A 20,872-nucleotide genomic window follows, 5' to 3' on the forward strand; every position below is an offset into this window, starting at 1 on the left:
GTTAATGGACGTTTTTGTTATTACATTGTTATTAATTTAAGGTGTAATTTAATATTGGGGGCGTACATCTGGTCTGTAACGTCACAGTTGGTGTCATGCTGTGATTGGTCTGTTTTTCAGCTGTCTTTGCATGCACGAGGTTTACATAAGGAGGAAGAAACAATCATGTTTGAGGCTATGCAATACAGTTTTACATTCTACGGCACCACATGTATACTAATATTAAAAAAATTAGTGAAATAATCTACTGTATTAAATACAACCAGATATGTCAAAAGTGTTTTCATACATTTATTAACAAGATTCTATTTTCCCCAAATACACAGTACAATCATTTAATGCTTGTAGCTTAATTCTTGAGACATTGGTAAGGTGCTTGACCCTTTTTCTGTTTTGTACAGAGCAAATGTATCTGGGTTATCAAGTTACCTTTGGTCCTGCCTGTACATTGTAAGATTTAAAAACACAATCTTCAAAAAAGCTTTAAATCTAAAACAACATTTTCAATTCCAGCCACGACGTGTTCATTCATGTCTGAAGAAAATCCACCTCCTGACTTTATTACGCAATGTCCCTGCTGTCGGATTGTGGTGTCTCATGCTAGCTTGAGGCACTGGATGTTGAAGCTGTCTCCTTCTCGGCTGGCCGCGGCTTCGAGCAGAGCCTGTTTCTTCTGCGTGCTGCGCGAGGACTCCAGCTCGTACATGGTTGTGAGGTTGAAAAGCACGCTCTCGTGTAAGTACAGCGCTGGGTCCTTGTGCACCAGGCTCTCCAGCTGGCCCAGGGACTCCTTCAACCTCCCCAAATAAAGCAGACACACGGCTGCATTGTTGCTTGCCTGGAAAATGAAGTTCAAACTTTTAGTTTCAGTACTTTCACACAGTGTTGAGTAACTTACTTTACATATAACATGTAAAAAAACAACAACATGAACTGTGGTTTGTCACGTTACATGCCAGTCCTCATGTGTAAGTCGACCAGACTTCATGCTGATGGTCAAATGTCTGATTTTGTGAGACTAGATTTGATACCAGACCACTTGGCTACCATCAGCCCATGATGACAGATCGGATGAGTTTCATTATTGATAAACCACTGAATCACTACATCAATAATACATATCACAGCTCAGTATCTACTGAATCTTTAACACATAGTGAGCATATTGTCTATCACGTACACTCATGTTTGAGCTTGTGAATTAAGCACAAGATAAGAGACATAAGAGATAATTGACTGAAGAATACAGAGATGGAGAACGAGTGCTTGCCACTGGATTCTTGGGATCTATTTTCAAGACACTGGAAAAACACACGTGTGCATCTGCGTAGTTATTCTGACTCAGATGAACAAAAGCCCTGACATAAACATTTCCAGGTTAAAGCAGATCCACATTAAACACTACTAACATAAATCTGCAAAAGTCACTGAATATTTATAAACCAGATTTTACCTGTTCATTAGGACTGATGCGTCTTCATCAGGTGATTTTCCCTTTGATTCACAAACTTTTTCAACATCCTGAAAATACTTTTCTCCAGTTCTGATGTCCCCGATCTACAGTAATGTTATAAACAAACACAATGCAGATTACATTGGGTGAAGATGCATTAGTAGTTAACAAAATGGGCTGTTTTGTCTCAACCATCCATGTTTCACTTAACCAATTAACATTATTACACATCAGTCTGTTTTGTTGGTCATTGTTTTTTCTCACAGGCAAATATTGCAACATTATTAATTGCAACCTCATTACTGGCGCTGTTCCATGAGTGGGACACCAGAGTTTACTTTAATATTTTGCATGTATATTTTAATCCATCATGAAAAACTATATATCATTGAAAAGATCTACGAGTGTAGTTTTCATATTTAAAAACATTTTAGCGGTAATATCAATAATGCAGGGACAGTCATTTATTAATTTGTGACAAGAGTATGCAGCAAACTGTTGACACCTAGTGGCCGTTGTTGGTAAAACCGCTTAAAGTGTAACACAAACACTTTTATTGCAATAAATAAAATAATGCAATAAAGTATATATTTTATACATAAATGTAAACTGCTATAACAAATTTTTATTTAATAATGTTCACCTCCAGATACTTCTGTGAAAAACTTAAAAATGTCTTCTTTAAAACAAGACATTAAAACATTAAAGGAAAAGTTCACCCAAAAACGAGAATTTTGTCATCATTTAGTTTCCCTCATGTTGTTGTAAACCTGCACTGCAAAAAATGTTTTTTAAGAAAAATTTTCGTAGTATTTTTGTCTTGTTTTCATTAAAAATATCGATTAATTCTTAAATTAAGATGCCTTTTCTTGATGAGCAAAACAACCCAAGAACATAAGTCTGGTTTTTAGACCAAAAATATCACATTTAAGTGATTTTGTGCATAAAACAATAAAAAAAAAAAAAATCTGGCAATGGGGTAAGCAAAAATTAACATTTTTCTTAAACACTAAATTCAAGAAAAATTCAAGATTTGCTTACCCCATTGGCAGATTTTTTGCTTTTTTTATGCACAAAATCACTTAAATTAGATTTTTTTATATTATTTTCTTGGGTGGTTTTGCTCATCAAGAAAAAGCATCTTAATTTAAGAATTTATAGATATTTTTACTGAAAACAAGACAAAAATACTAAGACTTTTTTTCTTGAAAAAATTTTTTTTGCAGTGTATGCGTTTCTTAAATTGAACACAAAATAAAATATTTTAATAAATAATGGTAAGTAAGTTGATGGTACCCACTGACTTCCATAGTATTTGTTTTTCCTACCATGATAGTCAATGGGTAACCTGTAACCTGAGTGCTTACCATCATTTATCATCTTCTTTTTCAATCATAAGAATAAAGATACTCATACAGGTTTAGCACAACATTAGGGTAAGCAATTAAATTTTGCATTATTGGGTGAACCATCCCTTTAAATGCGAGGGCAAAACTAACAGCATTGTTTGTATTGTACAGCGTATGTAACAGTGTTTTATACGGTCTGCTTTTTCATTTTGATTTAACATTAACATTTAAAATCTCCTTGACTTCAACAGAATATTAAAACTCAGTTCATGGGTTCGAAACTGGAAACACACATACTGATAAAAAACAAATACCTTGTACATTAAGTAAGTCACTGCGTCTGCCAAATGCATAAATGCAATGTAAATGTAACCTTTGAGATGCTTGTAATGTTTGCATACTGAAATGATCAAAGATCAATTAAAAGTGATCGATCGCTTTCTTGCATTTATTTGAATATTGAATTGCTTATTAAAACCTCTGTTGTATCTATCACATAATATGTGTAGTGGACTGAAAGCTGCTTGTGTGTTTATTGTCATGAGCCAACGTAATGGTGCATTTTATTTACACATAGATTGTCTGAAAACTAAACTTACATCTGTTGTTTATACAGTAAATACAGATCTAGATTAGCCTTTGAACCCGGTTGCCCTGCATGCTGTGTGACTCTTTATAATCTCACCTGTAAGAAAATGCGTCCGATACCGCTCAGCAGCTGAACTTTCTGCTCCGGCTCGTACTGGATAATGGAGCGATACACATCCACTGCCAGCACATAATCCTTCATATGAGATAAGACATGGGTACAGAGAAATTTAGATGAAATTGGGAAATCACGACATTATATGTACTTTAACGACACAAGAGTTAAGAGTTCATTTAAACATGATACCGATCATATAACAGTTCACAATGAGCCTTATGTCGAGCTGTCTGTATTAAAACAACTACATTCAACAAGTTCTGAAGTCATATGACAGCTTTGTATGAGAAACAAGATTTTAAAGCTTAAATCTCATGTGTGAAACTAATAATCCCTTACGAGAATTAACCATGGTTTCAAACAGACAAACAAACAAAAAGTGTTACAAGAAAACAACCAGGGAGAGCAAACTAAGAGTGTTATGTCAGATGCAATATACTGTAAGGAATAATTGACGATGCCACTGCAGGTCTACATTATTTTCCAAGGATGTGCATTATTTTTAAATAATTCAAAGGACCAGAGTAAATTTTTTTGCTTTTACCACGGTAACCACAAACATTGCTCAAGACTAGGGCTGGGTATCGATTCAGATGTTCCAGATCGATTCGATTTCGATTCACAAGCTATCAAATCGATTCGATTCCGATTCTCGATTAAATTTTCGATTCCGGTTCTCAGGTATTCTCAATGAATATAGATTAAATACAAATACTATATTAATAAAAAAGAACAGTGAACAGCAGTTTACAAGTGGGTAATTAATAAAAAGAAATTAAAAGCCACAACACGTGTTGCTTGCGAAATCTAAAATGCTTCCATTCCTCAGTTCAATGTTTAATCGAACACTTTTAAAAAACGATTAATCGAAAAATCGATTTTTTTTTGCCCAGCCCTACTCAAGACATTTGACAAGTGTGCATTTATTGAAAAATAATGCATAAGCGTGGAACAAACTATGGCAGTAGAAGTCTTAATATGTGTAATGGGAAGTAGCTAAAAACTTAAATTTCAGTCTCAGTCTCGTCTACACACATGGCTTCAAATCAACTAGAAAACAAAATTATATTTTTTTGTTTATCATACCATTTGGGAGGGGGTGTCAAATTGACAAAATTTTTCCTTTAGGTACAGTAAAAAGGAAACCAGGTAGGACTTTTATTTATTCAAATCATATTTTCAAGTAAAAAACAATTCAACATCTCCAAGGTTTCCCTGTATCTGTGTGTTTCAGTATTTAGCCACCAGATGGCAATGTGTAGCTGGCAAAAAACAAGCATTAATTTCCACTTAATTTTGACTGAAATCTCAGCACATCCTATGTGTATGTGTGACTGTTTCACCAATAAACAATGATGAGAAAACCTTTATAATTTAATCCACCAGCCAGAAATAACCCAATCCATTACTCAGATTTATGACCCTAGAAAAAACACTAGTTGAATGTTTGCATGCAGATATAATCCATGCCAGATGTAATTCAATTCAAATTTATTCCTATAGCACATATGCATATTGTTTCAAAGCTGCTTTACAGAAAATGCATCATTATATTAGGGAAAAAGTTGTTAAATAGTATAAATTATAGTGTTTATAGTTAGCAAATGAATGCATATAGCAACAATGATGATGGGAGTGATAATAAAGTGTATAGTATAAGTGTTAGGATGTGTTTGTATGGGTGAAATGACTGCAGATCTTCCCACATACCTTCATCATTAGCAGACAGTTTGCCATGGAGTACATCACCCTGCTCAGACGTGACCTCCACAGCTGGATTGAGGCTAAAAACAAGGAGAATAAGAAAGAGAGAGACTGAGCAAATGAAAAAGCAAGAAATTGCAGCGTTTTCTCTTCCAAACTAATTATTTGTCTGCGAATTATAGCAAAGGAGGAACAGACAGTGACAGTCAGATTTATTTTTGCCCTTTGGCTCACTGTAGACCGCCATCATCGCCCCGCTCTGATCTGACATGTGTAGGAGCATTAACAGACTTCAGCTAATGCCTGACCAGCAATGATGTGTGACTGCGGTTAATCTGAACGAAGAACAGATTGAACATGTCATTACGTTTCCTCATCCTCCTCTTCTCTGACATATAATGGGTAATGATGCTGTGATCATATTCCTCACTGTTGTTAGATGATTTACTACAGGCTAACATCTTTACTGTATAAGTAACCGGTTTAAAACGCTCATCTTAGGCAAGCAACACTATACCAAACACAAAAATCAGGGTTCCCACACCTTAGTTAACTTCAAATTTTACCCTCAAATTCAAGGACTAAATGTGGGGACACATTTGAAGTGAGAGCAAGGTTACATCGTGTTACCTTTTAAGATACATTGTTACAGTTCCCTTTCTAGGGAACTCGCGCTGCGTCACTGCAGTGACACTTTGGGGACGCCTCCAGGTGTAAGTGTGTCTGAATGTGTATATCAAATTCAACCAATGGTGAGGCTTAACGACAAAGACAGGGTGACGCGGGAGTCAGGAAGTATATCGCTATCTGAAATATTGCCAAAGACGGCGTTAAAGGGACGCAGGAAGTATGGCAAGGGAGACGCAGCGCCTCGTTCCCTTCTCAGGGAACAACAGTTACATGCGTAACCCAACACGTTTTCATGTGTCAAAAACAATTATGCAAAAAAAGCATTTTGGTATGAATCAACATTCGCATACAGAAGATACAAGCATTATAAGTCTAGAATTTTTATAATATACTACACTACACAGGGAATAATATGGATTTTTTTCCCAAAATACTTCTTGCATAAAATAGATTCAAGCACTCAAAAGTAGGTAGGTTTCCAACAAAATAAGTAGGCGAATTCGGACGCAACTTCTGTATATAGGGCTGTAACGACGATAAACAATAAAATCGATAATAATCGATTATGAAATTCGTTGTCAACTAATTTAATTTTAGATTAGTTGGTCTGTGACGCCACATATAAGAGCAGTTTGTCAATATAAGTGCTTTAGGCACAGTCACATTAGACTTTTCTTTCCATTGACTTCAAATCATACTCATTCAAATGTGGCAGACCGGAAACGCAAGCTCGTGCGATGATGTTTCGCAGGTTGCTGCGTAGAAAAGTCTGGTGAACTCTGACCTGGAAATTTGTATTGCGTGGAGATATGTGACCAGTACAAAACCGATACGTCACGGCGTGACCTTTCTCTCTACTAAAAAGCGCAATAAAAAAATTCTAAATCATTAATCACAATTTCATGTTTACAAGCACATCACTGAAGATTACAACTCAATAAGTTTTAAGATGTTTTACTATTTAAAGGGCACCTACTATTCAAAGTCCACTTTGGACATAATGTGTGTTGGGAGTGTGTGAACCACACTACGATGAAAAAAAAAAACCCGTTCCTTGTTTTTAAATCCCCATTAAACCAAAGCAGTCTAATTAGACATGCCATTTTGATTATTTTATCAATGTGAGGTCACACTGATAAAGCCCCGCCCACCTACAGTTGTACTCTGTCCACTAGATACTATTGTCTCAGGCCATAATAGGTGCCATTTAAAAGCTGCAAAATTTTATTTAGGGTTTAAAATATAAAAATTAGAAAGAATATATTACTAAAACTGTAGTAGTGTGTGGCTTTTGCACTTTTAATAGTACACATCTACACATGAAAACCCTAATTTAGGGCCTTATTTGGGAAAAAAAATCTAATTTAATAAATATTTAGGTTTTTATCTGATTAGTCGATTAATTGAAAAAATAATCACCCGATGAATCATTTATAAAAATAAATGTTAGTTGCAGCCCTACATATACATATATATGAAGAGTTTAGATGTAAAAGGCACAAAAAAATTGTGTGAGAAGTTGATTTCTGTACCTTGTCTGTTTTCCTGTGTGAGGTTGATCATACTCCCATCCTCGGCTAAACCCTCCTGCAGGTTGCTCAGGATCTGTGAAAGATGTGAGCAGAAGTTTTACAACACTAATTACAGCAACACTAATTTAATTTCCCAGCGCTGCAGAGAAGAAGCAGCCGGCGAGGTGGAAAGTTCAGAGCTCGGTCACGTTCACCTTCTGACAGACGCTCTTCATTCTGTACAGGCGGTCTAGAGTTTCCTGCGGCTTCTGAAGATACTGAGGAAGCTCAGCGTGCAGGATACGCATGGAGAACGGCACCATCGAACCTACAACATCCATATAAAACATACGTATAAAATGAATGACAAATAAAGACTCTGTCTTGTTATAAAAAAAATCAGCTTTGATCAGGTAACTAATCTTAGGACGCTTCCTATAATCTAAAGCCTTATCGAGACAGAGAAGACTTAACATCTTCACTTTATTTATGTTTATTTTAAAATATTCACCTCGTCGTCCGGGGTACACGGATGGGTAATACTCATAGTAAAGGTTGGGATGATCCAGATTGCCGAAGGGCTCGAACTCCAGTTCAGCATTTTGAAAAAGATTAAGCTTAACCAGAAGAGCCAGACGTACAAACCACAGCTAAGGGAGAAACAAACACCAACATGCTGTGCATTACTTTTAATTGTTTTTGATTTATAGGTCTTAGAAGAGAGAAAGTGCTGAGTGACAAAAAGTTTGCACATAAAAGCGAACAGGTGCTTTGATACGCTCGGCTCCAGATCCGCTGGGACATCGATGGGTTTCTACAACACTTTGTACTACTTCAGGGTACTTTGCATGTAAAGATCATATAACTATACTTTACTCGGCGTTATTGAGAATAATTGGGAACAAACTGTTGCTGAAGACACAACTTGTGACATTTGTGTCAGCAGTAGATTTCCAATTTGGATGATAAAATGCTGTGAATTGCATTTTGGATGAGGACATAAATACAGCACTATCAGTTTGCACCTGATCATGCCATCAAGTTTATTTTGCAGGTTGACTGTTCATAATCTGTTTAACTAATTTAGTTTCACTAAATTCCCTCTTTCGTCATTAAACTGCAAAAGATCTACTTGGTGGAGTTTTGCTCACCTGTAAGGAATCTGTGGTGTGGTTGGAGGGCTGTCCGCTCTTGCCGTAACCCTGACCAAGAGCCGTCAGCAGTCTTCCCGTCAAATCCACGGCCGCTCTCCAGTTCTTAGTGCTCTGTGTGAGATGAGAAAAGATTAAGCTGATAAACAAACATCTGCTTACACATGATGGAGACTCAGCACCTGTAATGATGATGAAGGTCACTTACACATCACATACAGCAAGATTTATTATTTACTGTAAAGATTTAACCAACGGATACACTCACACCATCACAGATCTGTTTTCGCAAACATTTTCAATTCCAATCTGGGCTGCTTTCAAATCAGATTTTTTGTTTTCGTGTGACTTTGTACACTCACCTAAAGGATTATTAGGAACACCATACTAATACTGTGTTTGACCGCCTTTTGCCTTCAGAACTGCCTTATTTCTACGTGGCATTGATTCAACAAGGTGCTGAAAGCATTCTCTAGAAATGTTGGCCCATATTGATAGGATAGGATCTTGCAGTTGATGGAGATTTGTGGGATGCACATCCAGGGCACGAAGCTCCTTTTCCACCACATCCCAAAGATGCTCTATTAGGTTGAGATCTGGTGACTGTGGGGGCCATTTTAGTACAGTGAACTCATTGTCATGTTCAAGAAACCAATTTGAAACGATTCAAGCTTTGTGACATGGTGCATTATCCTGCTGGAAGTAGCCATCAGAGGATGGGTACATGGTGGTCATAAAGGGATGGACATGGTCAGAAACAATGCTCAGGTAGGCTGTGGCATTTAAATGATGCCCAGTTGGCACTAAGGGGTCTAAAGTGTGCCAAGAAAACATCCCCCACACCATTACACCACCACCACCAGCCTGCACAGTGGTAACAAGGCATGATGGATCCATGTTCTCATTCTGTTTGCACCAAATTCTGACTCTACATTCTGAATGTCTCAACAGAACTCGAGACTCATCAGACCAGGCAACATTTTTCCAGTCTTCAACTGTCCAATTTTGGTGAGCTTGTGCAAATTGTAGCCTCTTTTCCTATTTGTAGTGGTGATGAGTGGTAACCGGTGGGGTCTTCTGCTGTTGTAGCCCATCCGCCTCAAGGTTGTGCGTGTTGTGGCTTCACAAATGCTTTGCTGCATACCTCGGTTGTAACGAGTGGTTATTTTAGTCAAAGTTGCTCTTCTATCAGCTTGAATCAGTCAGCTTATTCTCCTCTGACCTCTAGCATCAACAAGGCATTTTCACCCACAGGACTGCCGCATACTGGATGTTTTTCCCTTTTCACACCATTCTTTGTAAACCCTAGAAATGATTGTGCATGAAATTCCCAGTAACTGAGCAGACTGTGAAATACTCAGACCGGCCCATCTGGCACCAACAACCATGCCACGCTTAAAATTGCTTAAATCATCTTTCTTTCCCATTCTGACATTCAGTTTGGAGTTCAGGAGATTGTCTTGACCAGGACCACACCCCTAAATGCAATGAAGCAACTGCCATGCGATTGGTTGATTAGATAATTGCATCCATGAGAAATTGTACAGGTGTTCCTAATAATCCTTTAGGTGAGTGTATAGCGATCATTCGCTGATGATGTCAGCTGGACCACCTGGGCAGGAGCATCTGTTAACCCCGCCCCCTCCAACTGTCAGTCTTCTGCAAGTTAATTTCTAAATGCAATGCCTACTTTTCTATATCCAATCAATTCACAGTGGATAATACAAGCCACACCCCCTAGTTTCATCATATGATATTCAGTTCAGGAATACATCACAACATGGAAGTAGACTCGATCGCCCCTTCTGGTTCACGAGGACGTTAAGGTCATGTGCGAGGCAGCCCCGCCCACTATGAAGTCTAATTGGTCCAAATTCCCGCTCTTCATTGCTTTCATTAAACCCCACGTTTTTTCTGATTGGCCACAACTGTGTTAGATTGCTCAGAAACGTTGTGCTTATGTCTGTGTATGCTGTATTTTCTTTCAAGTCGGTTTCCATGAACCTTTTGATATCCTGAGTTCAGTCTCTTTTTAGTATTTCAGTCTCTCCTTCTGCTCTCTCTCTCTTCTGTCAGAGACCCCAGAGCCTCTAAATCTTCATTAGAGCGGGAAATGAAGTCGAAAACCACTGGCGGAGAAACCTGCACGAGCAGCATCCGCCTCTGAGATCAGACATAACACAAGTCAATGGAAGGGGAAATGGGACTCTTCTGATCTACGGCCCATTCAGGGACTCTACAAATGTCCCCACAAAACAGATCAGGGATTTGGTTTGTACGTTTTTAGGGAGGTGCCAATACAAACCTACTGGAAAAGCTCAAAGATGGAAGTTAATATATCTATAAGAGTGTCAAAGCAGTTCTTTGTCATATAATGAAAGCAAAAAAGTGTCACAAAGGTACACTGCTGTACAGGTACATATATTTACGTACATGTTTTTAAATGCAAAGATTTCAAGCAAATAAGAGCTTGAATTTCATTTCAAAAAGAGCAAAAAAAGGTGTGAGAACCAGAGGTCACGATAACCGAAAATTTTCCATCTTTGACTGAAAAATCTGAAAGCCATCTGTCATTTTGACAAATTACATTTACAACTTGTAATATAATTCCCAGAGATTTTCTTCTTCTTTAAGCACTGCCTATTGTTAAAGATCTACAATGACACAATGAGTTTACTTAGTACTACCTCCTTACCCATAATAACCAAGTGTTTTTTGTTGTTTAGTTTAGTTCATTTAGGTTATTTTGGTTTGTTTGATGTGCATATTAGCGGTTTGTTAGATCCAAGGTTGCATACGATCTGAGAACACACTTGAGGTTCATTACAGTGTTTACATATATTCAAGAACACTATGTATGCTGCCTGCAATCATAGTGCACAGTAGAGGTGTTCTCGGGTCCAAAGAAATGTACCCGACCCGAAATGACCCGAATCACTTCATACTCGAACCCGACGTGCATAAATAAAATTTTTTTAAAGAAAGACCCGACCCAAACCCGAGAAAATTAGACCCGAGTCCGACCCGAACTAGTGAATTTTTTTTTTTTACCCGACTGGAACCGAATGTAAACGGCACTGACGTGTGTGCATTCTGCAGACCTACGCGCAGCAGTCAGACAGAAAGAAACTCCGGTGGCCTTGCAACCAATTTGGCGAGCTGCTCCATTCGTTTTACTTTGTTATCTGACGACGACACCAACGTAACCGCTAAAATTTACATTTATAATTGACTGACATGTTTGTCTCAACGAAAATGAACCTTCCGACAACCACACAATGTTGCAAGCACTCTTGGCAAACAGATCAGATGAGAGGTTTGAAAAGGACATTGACGCACACAGGCGAGAGAGTTCGGGTCTGAACCCGACCCGTGTCCGAGGCACATGTGAAACTTTTAGACCCGAACCCGATCGGGTCTCGGGTCGGACCTCGGGTTTTCGGATCTAAGTGGACCCGTGAAGACCTCTAGTGCACAGTAGTTTAAACATTAAGGGTTATGTGATGTGATCAAGTGACAGGTGTGCGATGATGGTGATCAGACATTTTGCTGCCACTTTTTCTCTTATTTCTAAATCTTATTAATCCAAAGTCCAACTAACCAAAATGTACTGTAAATTAAACATCATCTACGTTCTGTTAGACTGTTATGGTTTGTATTGTGCACAATCATTTTGATTTTAGATTGGATAGACAAGTGATAAAAAAATGATAAGCATTGTGTCAAACTCTCACACCAGATCAACACTTAGCAACATAAACATCTTGAACAATGGCACATGTCTCCATTTAAATGAGAAGAATTAAAGGATTAAAGAGAAATATAGTGACTCACAATAAGTCGCTTGAGACCCAGGAAGTTTTGCTCGACTGAGTTGGCTAAGAGCACCTGTCTCTTCATAGCCGCCTGCTCACCCAAAAAGCGCTGCATCAGATCCCTCACAGCATCACCCTGTAATACATAAAGCTTCACTTTGTGCTACATTTTTTACACGTGACCAATTATTAAAAAACGTAATTGATTTTTATAGCCCATAACCTTTAGTTTACATTTTGGGAAAACTATGATTTGCGTGCTATTGCAAGTGCGTGGCAGGGGGTATTGTCTCGTCAATTTGGAGATATTGCAGATTGACGAGATAACTCGTCAATGGCGGGGAAAGAGTTAATAAACTGACAATGTGTGGGGTGATGTAAACGTGTGAAAAGGCTTTCTTTTTTCTGGGAAAGCCCATAAACGGCGTAAACAAAAACTGATCGGCACAGGTAGTTTTTTGCTCATTACCCCGCTTTCGCGTTGCATATAAACACCTTAACCAGTATTGTCGCAGTTTTATTCATGTGCGCAAGTCTCCGTGTGAGAAATATAAACTTCACACGCAGAAGTAAGCATAAAGTAACACATAAAAGACTCATGCAATTGGCAGAGAAACTGCAAAAAGAAAAGCTCATATCAGATTTCCCATCGGCTTTTTGAACAACTATATGGGTGATTCTCACGAAACCATTGAAACACCACGGCACTAATGATTTTAGCTTTAAAATGTGTAATATAGTAACATTAAAAAGCATCAGAATTAACACAATACTGTGTTCTACCTTGCACAATGTGTGATTTCAACATAAGAATTTATAATTGTACATTTTATCTCATTTTCTGCTGAAATTCTCATTACCGCAATGTGTCCGGCTGTGTTTGAACATGCGTTATGTTGTAATTTAATCAAATTAACACAAAAATATTAAGAAAAAAATAAATGGATGTTTTGCTAGACTACTTTAGATGACAGAAAAAAATATTTACTGAATATTCATGTATAATAATAATGAAGAAAAATTAGGAAAATGATGTGTCCATGCCTGATGTTCTCATCCTCCGCAACACTTTTTGAGAACAGTTTAAGCACATATACAGAATTTTAATAAAGTTTGATTTTGAGTGACCAAGCACATGGACCAGTTACTTCAAGATGGCTACCCGGTAAGATCATTTTTTTACAGTTAATTTGAAATATTGTCTTGTCAGAATGCTTACATGGCATTTTGATTATCATTACCGCAACAGATGCTTATTAAATGTTAATTTAATTAATAGAAGCATAACACTTTGATTTTAAATCCATGTGCAGAATCTCCAAATTATGTTCTTTCAGGTTTGTCATGTCATTTTGAAAATATGTCAGTGTTGATGTTTTCTGACTGTTGCGGTAATGAGATTTTTTTAGGACTAATTTTTTAAATTATGTTACAAAAAGTGTTAAATGATAAGTAAAAGTTTTTAAATTAATGTTCCCATTTACTCCAGACTTTGTTTTTCAATGTCTGGTGGGAAAAAAAGTAAATTTAAGTAATTTTTATATTTTCATGCTTGACATTTTTAAAACCAAGTTTTCGTGAGAATCACCCATATGTACTATCAGAAAGTAAGTAGACTTTTGATAGTTATCCGCGTATTCTGAGCATGTAAATGCACTCAATAATGAGTTTTTACGCCAATCCATATTTCCACTATTATCCACTAGATGGCACCCTTACCCAACTTATATAACACTAAAGCTATGGATAAAAAAAGGTAAAAACTGTGTATGTTTATATATTTAAAGTAGTGCTGGCCAAAGATTAATCGCGATTAATCGCATACAAAATAAAAGTGATTTTTGGCATAATATATGAGTATGTGCTGTGTGTAATTATTATGTATTAATAAATACACACACATTCATGTATGTATTTACGAAACATTTACATGTTTATATATATTTATTTATATTTTTATATATTCTATATTAAAAGTAATTTAAAAAAAAAATTATATACAAGTAAAACAATTCTGAAATGAATATATGAATGTGTGTGTGGTTAAATATACACAATAATTAGACACAGTACACGCACATATATCATGCAAAAAAATCACTTCTACCCTGTATGCGATCAATCGCGATCAATCCCCGCCCAGCACCAATCCAAAGAAGAAATTTTATTGGAAGGCATTATATTTTTACGAAAATAATAAAAAATGCTGGCACTGGCTAGGGCTGGGTGTCGATTCAGATGTTCCAGATCGATTTGATTTTGATTCACAAGCTGTCAAATTGATTCGATTTCAATTCTCGATTAAATTTTTGATTCCGATTCTCTGGTCGATTTTTATACCCGATTCAACTAAATTAATACAGATTTAATATCACTACAGCATTTCACCTCTGCATTACAAATCACGCATATAGCTTTGTTCTTGTTCACAACATCATCGTCGTCTTGCTTGCGAAATCTAAAATGCTTCATACCTCTGACTTTTTATGTGAAGGTGGCATCAACGCAGATGAAGCACCTGAAATCGCCATTTTAAGCACTAAATAAATGAATGACAGGCTCACCTCTCACTCCTTGGTAACATCATGCAAGGCAAAAAAGAGGGTGACATCTAGTGGAGACGACTATTAATTACGTTAACGTTAATCTTACGTTCAATTTTTGCGGAAATAAATATGATTTTTTTTTATTTGTTGCCTTTTGAGAATCGATTTTGAATCGACCACATTTAAAAAAAAAAAAGATAAATCAAAAAAATAAAAATTTTTGCCCAGTCTTTGCGCTGGCTGGCAACTTAAAAAAAAAAAAAAAAACTGCTGGTAAAACGCTGGTGGGGAAAGAGTTAAGAGGTGCATGCTCACATCTGTGAACAAGATGATCATCAATATTAAAATAATCAATATTTTCCAAATGCAAAAACTTTTGGAAGTACGCTGGTACTCAAATGACCTTGAATAAAACATTGACTAGTAGCTACAAATCTAAAGCACCTACCGTATTTAGATTTTACTATGCTCTTGTTTTTTAAATGTAATTTGCGATACTAGACTGACCTGAAGGTTGTCAAACTTGAGTCCGGGCATGGCCAGCTGCTCTTTGTCTAACTGGACAGGACTGACCTGGTGCGTGGCCACTGATATCAACACTCTCCTGGTCTCCTCTGAAGGAAGCCAAGCATCATAGCGCTTATCCACCTCACTGGTGCTCAGAGCGCTCGCGAAGGGATCGTCCCCAACCGAGAACACAGCCTGAAGCTTATTCATCGATGCCACAGGCTCCCCTGCACCTGCCTGAGGTTTTGGAACGCCACCCTGAGGAGCCGGGCCGAAGTACGTGCTGGCATGTACAGTATCCTGTGACCCTGAGGCGGGCACGCTGCTGGATCCAGACAACAGTTGAGACTCTGGAGGGACGGTTGCCTTAGGCGACTCTGCATTCGGGTTACTGACTGATATGAACGAGGAGGAAATTGTGAAAGAATCGAAGAAGTCCGAGGCTGGGTTGACCGTCCCATTGTCTGTGAAGAATTTACTGAGGCTGGGGCTCGGCTGGCACACCTGAGGGACGAGCCTGTTAGGGGTTTCGGTGTTGCCGATGGTGAAGCTTGGGGACTTTACTAGGGTGGGTTGAAAGCCGTCAGGTATCAGGGCTTGTGCTGTGGGCTGCCCACCATGGCTGAAGATAGTACAGACTGGAATGGGCTCATCTTTGGGGCTGGTTGTTCCTATAGTAATTTCAAGGGGTGTATCTTGAGCATCAGGACCCTTAGGGCTGGGAGTGTCAGAAGCAGCTTGGGTATCAGTTTCTATTTCGTGATCAGTTTTATCCTCCATGCTCTTCTCCTCATCATCTTTAAATAACCATTCAGAAGCGTCCTCAGGTTCAGCAGCATTGACAGAGGAGGACCTCTCAGCATCTTTCTTTTCTTCATCCGTATCTCCATCAAGCTCTTTGGATTCCAGGGCCTCCTCATCTTCGTTCCGGACTAAAAGCGTGTCAATGGGAACGGCGTCCTCTTCCTCGCTGTTGGGAGAATCTGAAATCATCACGCTCTCCATCATCTGGTCGTTCAGCTTCTCCATCATGCTTTCAGAGGTAATGCTGTCATCCTGCGGTGAAATAAAAGCTTCAACTTCCAGGTCGATGCTCTCCTCCTGGAAGGGCACGTCTGGAGTGATTGACGGGCCTAAAGGATCAGTCTGAGGCAGGGCAGAGGGTTCGAGCCTTTCGCTATCACCTGCTACATCTATATCCAGAGTAACAGGTCTCTGTGCTGGACTGTCACTGCTGTCCATGACTCCAGCTTCACTGTTCCCTATGATTCCAGAACAGATTTCATTTCATCAATGCAAAGATAGGTTTCTGACAAAATGCTTAACGCTTTCTCATTTGTAAGTGGATTTGGATAAAAGTGTCTGCTAAATGAATAAATGTAATGTACATAAATGTATCAACCACCGATATTTAGCAGCCCATTCTTTATTAATATAATAACCATATTGGCTATAGCATAAAAAATACTAAAATAACAATGCATGCAATAGTTTTGTAGTCTATTGGTGGGTGTCATGCTGTCCTATTTGTACTTTGTTTTATAGCTTACTTTGAGCCTCTCTTGTAATGTTAAACTATTTAATGTTAAATAGATCCATGTATAATTAAATTATTTGCAGAAGAGTAAATACATTAGATAGTACACATCAATGCATTTCTTTCTGAACTTTGCTAACTTAGAAACATCAAACCAGTGATCTATTTTAATGAGTAAAGTTCAACTAAGTAAGCAAGCATGCAAGTGACAAATATCGGTATCAGCCAAAATTCTCTAAAACTGCAGGCCTAATATATTAGATATTGAACAAACATACAACATTTACTGCAGGCCTTATATGGTCAGACAGGAAATGCATTGCTTTACATCACTGATAATACAAATCAATACAATAAAAGCTAAATATTATGATGTTTGCTTTTTTATTAACTTTTGGACAAATGTAGGTCATTTTTAAATTGTAATACTGACTGTTTTCTTAAAAGTCCGAAAATACGAATCCCTAAAAATTATTTGTAATGCACTAAGATATGTGCATCCATGGGAATTATTCATTTGACATATCACGTGAACAACACTGGACTTAACTCTGTAGATAAAAGAAAGACTGTCAAGAGTCTTTATTCATTACATTACGAACTACACAAATTAAAATACTGCTGATGAGAAAACTAATAGAGAAACATGATTCAAATACAGAAATGATCGATAATATAAACATGCTCGTGGCCTGGAGACAAATTAACATGCAAATAATGCTTATTTTTCAGATACAAAGAACTACAACAATACAACAGTTAAGTTACTTTCAGACGCTGTCAGTTTGTTACCAACACTCACTCAGAGATTCAATCTAAATTAAGAATAAAATCATGATTTTACCTTCAGTTCAGTGAAATAAACGCTGAGATGACAGTCAGCGATGTAAACACACGCATGCGCACTGACGTCAGCATGAAACCGGTACGGTGGCCGAGAAGTATCAAACATCCGCGCTACCGCAGACTTCAGTATTCTGGAACAACGCTTACGCTTGCAAACACAAACACGCGCTCACATCGAAGTAGGTTACGTCTGCGTTCATGCGCTGCTAGCGTAATCTTGACGTCAGTCTCGCGGAACTGTTCTGCGTGTATTATTTGACAAACAGGATAATGTTTTGAAAGATAAATGAATGAATGAAAATGGAGGATGACGCTCCGGTTATTTATGGCCTTGAGTTTCAGGTACGGTGGCTCTTTTTATCTTTTATTTCATGTTTACACCACTGTAATGTATATGCAGAAAACTGTGTAGTTAAACTGGTTGTTGTTTTACTGTTAATGGTGGTTTAAACTCATTATTTGTATTCGTACATTCGACAATATACGCATATCAAATATTTAACACAACGTAATAATATATGGTCATTTTACCATTGTATATTAATATGTTATCATCATGATATTAATACAATGTACTCAGCACATCATGGGTCTTGTCATGATGAGAGCATTTAGGTACATTTAAACTACCTATACAACAGTATTGGGCATAAACTGTTTGCCCTGACAGCATTTGTAGCAAGAGTGCCATGACAGATATGACGTAGAGACCTTCCTAAAATGATCACACATGATAAATATCTATAAGATTTACTTTTCTGTATGTTTCAGGCTCGTGCTCTCGCAGCCCAGACAGCTGAGACAGATGCCATCAGGTTTCTGGTGGGCACACAGTCACTGAAATTTGATAATCAGGTTAGTGACTGTATACTGTATGTACACATGGGATTGTATGCTATAGTAAAATGTTACACTGTAAAGGCGCCATGTACAGTTATTCTGAAGATATAGTAAACATTTTTATGATTTCATCTAAGCCTCCTATTATTTTCTGGTTTTACTAAAATAAATGTTGCATGTACACAGGAACTACTGTGATCTACCTCAGCTTTTATCTACTAAGTTTACATAACAGCTAATACTAACAATCTCATGTACAGATAACAAAAGTCACTGTTTTTCAGAACATCAGTTAATGTATGAGATTTTGGGGATTCACAAATCATATCAGCACTTACAGTATAATAAAAATAAATACAAATCTCCTGCAGTTTAATAATTTGCAGCTGAATTGAATTCATGATGACAGTATGTCCATAATAAAGATTACTTTAGTAAAGATACAATCTATACGCATCTATTTAGGTCTATTGTAAGTGCTAATTTAATTGGCTGAACACGAGTTGAGCCACATGGGTTTTTGTAATGTACATTATGTTGGTATATGTTTTTTAAACCGGTGTTTGCAGAATGTGTCATGCCATTGGTCATTTTTATTTTGGTTGATTTTTATGTTAATATATCTCTGATATTCTTAATCTCATGTCTAAGCAACATGTAAAAACCTGAGTTCAAGATTTTGCATGTACATTTTTATCTATTACGACAAACCATTTATCGTTGGAAATGTTGTAACAAAACATTTTAGAAGTAATAATAATTAAACTTTTATGCATCCAACATAAAAGTTTGTGTTTACATAGCATATGTGTGTGTACTGTGTATAAATATTATGTATATATAAATACACACACATTCATGTATATATTTAAGAAATATTTGCATTTAAATACTGTATATACATTTCGATAATTTATATTATATATAAATATAAATATTTTATATATAAATATAAAAAAAATTCTTAAATATATACATGATTGGGTGTGTTTTTATATATAAATAATAATTATACACAGTACACACACATATGTTATGTAAACACAAACTTTTATTTTGGATGCGATTAATCGCGATTAATCTTTTGACAGCCCTAATAATATAATAATGCAGTGACGGTAATTTATTAATTTGTGACAAGAATATGCAGCAAACCGTTGACACCTAGTGGCCGTTGTTGGTAAAACAACTGTTCAACGTCCCAAACCTGAACCCTTGACCATTCCTACACATGTTGACTATGGTAAGAGAGGAGGCTCATGTAAAGACTCACTGTGCATCTATAAAGCTAAATTTGATAAATCAAGAGCCAGTCTCTCTCTAACATTCATTACAGAAGCTTTCAGCACCTCCAATTATCCTGTCCAGTCATCAGAATTTATTTGTATTGCCTCCCTCCATAAAATTATAATGTTGCCTAATAATTCTCCTCCATTCAAGGTTAATGGTTTTCCCTCCGACTTTCCGCAGTCCGAACTGCAGGGTTGCGCTCACGTATGCATGCGCTCTTTGTCTTTCTGAGCTATTTTTGGGTACAGCTCGTTAAAATGCAGTTCATTTCCTAAAGCCGGTTTGGTTTTAAAGGCATTGTTTCCTAAACTTTCTCCCAGCATGATTATTGTCCATATGTATGGTATATTTCTGATTTTGGGTAGAAAGTGATTTGGGTTCTTGGAAATCTTAAGACGCTTCACATCTGAAAGAAATATGAAATAAAATTTATAAGGAAGTAATAAGCAAATATGTTTAGCATTAAGAACATAAAGTTTTGCATAGTGACAATATTAATATAACACAAAGTATTATGTGTTCGTTTTATATGTATATTAAAGTTGTCATTATAAGTCATTTAATTAATTGCTATGAAAAAAGTCTCTGAATAGTAAAAGTTTAAGGGATCATGTGCTTGATTGTTAGCTGTTATAGTGAGAAAAAAAATACAATGATAGTCATCATTTTTTTCTCAATTTTTCTTATTTAAATAATTTTGGGATAAAATATATGACTAGGCTGCACTAACAGGTCCCAAACTCATTTTCAGAGTAATCACAGGTGTATGTGGTAGGTGTGGGTTAAGGGTCTAAATGCTTTTTGTGGCCGGTTTGTATAGAATAATATTACCCAGAATGCATTCAGTTATTTTTTTTTACTTTATGCATCTATCCCGAGTTCAGAAGTGACAGGCTTTTCAAAGTTTGAAATTAAAAGCTGAGTGTGTTAAAAAAGCATTTGCGAGTTCATTTATTGTGATATTAAAGTAAATATGTGGGAGTGAAG

General features: G+C 36.9%; 2 protein-coding genes across 2 annotated transcripts in view; one reads left to right on the forward strand and one right to left on the reverse strand.

Annotated features, from left to right (window-relative positions):
• Window positions 1-278: 278 nt before the first annotated feature.
• Window positions 279-17,901, reverse strand: trappc12 (trafficking protein particle complex subunit 12). The gene is made up of 12 exons (XM_055171449.2): window positions 17,754-17,901; window positions 15,373-16,634; window positions 12,339-12,455; window positions 8,505-8,618; window positions 7,865-8,003; window positions 7,569-7,681; window positions 7,375-7,447; window positions 5,219-5,292; window positions 3,488-3,586; window positions 1,454-1,557; window positions 1,271-1,358; window positions 279-838 (listed from the first exon to the last, which is right to left on the reverse strand). The coding sequence occupies exons 2-12, from the start codon at window positions 16,612-16,614 to the stop codon at window positions 596-598; spliced, it is 2,406 nt and encodes an 801-aa protein (XP_055027424.2). The 5' UTR covers window positions 16,615-16,634; window positions 17,754-17,901; the 3' UTR covers window positions 279-595.
• A 9-nt stretch (window positions 17,902-17,910) lies between these two features.
• Window positions 17,911-20,872, forward strand: part of eipr1 (EARP complex and GARP complex interacting protein 1) — a 36,660-nt gene continuing 33,698 nt past the window's right edge. The window contains exons 1-2 of the mRNA XM_055171451.2: window positions 17,911-18,097; window positions 18,527-18,610. Of these exons, the coding sequence (XP_055027426.2) occupies window positions 18,050-18,097; window positions 18,527-18,610 (132 nt within the window). The 5' untranslated portion in view covers window positions 17,911-18,049. The remainder of the gene's footprint in view (window positions 18,098-18,526; window positions 18,611-20,872) is intronic.

Source organism: Misgurnus anguillicaudatus, chromosome 7, assembly GCF_027580225.2.
Source record: "Misgurnus anguillicaudatus chromosome 7, ASM2758022v2, whole genome shotgun sequence".
NCBI lineage: Eukaryota > Metazoa > Chordata > Actinopteri > Cypriniformes > Cobitidae > Misgurnus > Misgurnus anguillicaudatus.

Bases quoted from the DNA above. Each gene is read 5' to 3' on its own strand.
- trappc12 (XM_055171449.2), bottom strand. From the start codon at position 16,614: ATGGACAGCAGTGACAGTCCAGCACAGAGACCTGTTACTCTGGATATA. The intron at 12,456-15,372 runs GTCAGTCTAGTA...TATGTATTACAG, and splicing joins TCAAGTTTGACAACCTTCAG to GGTGATGCTGTGAGGGATCT. The intron at 8,619-12,338 runs GTGAGTCACTAT...CATCTCACACAG, and splicing joins TGGGTCTCAAGCGACTTATT to AGCACTAAGAACTGGAGAGC.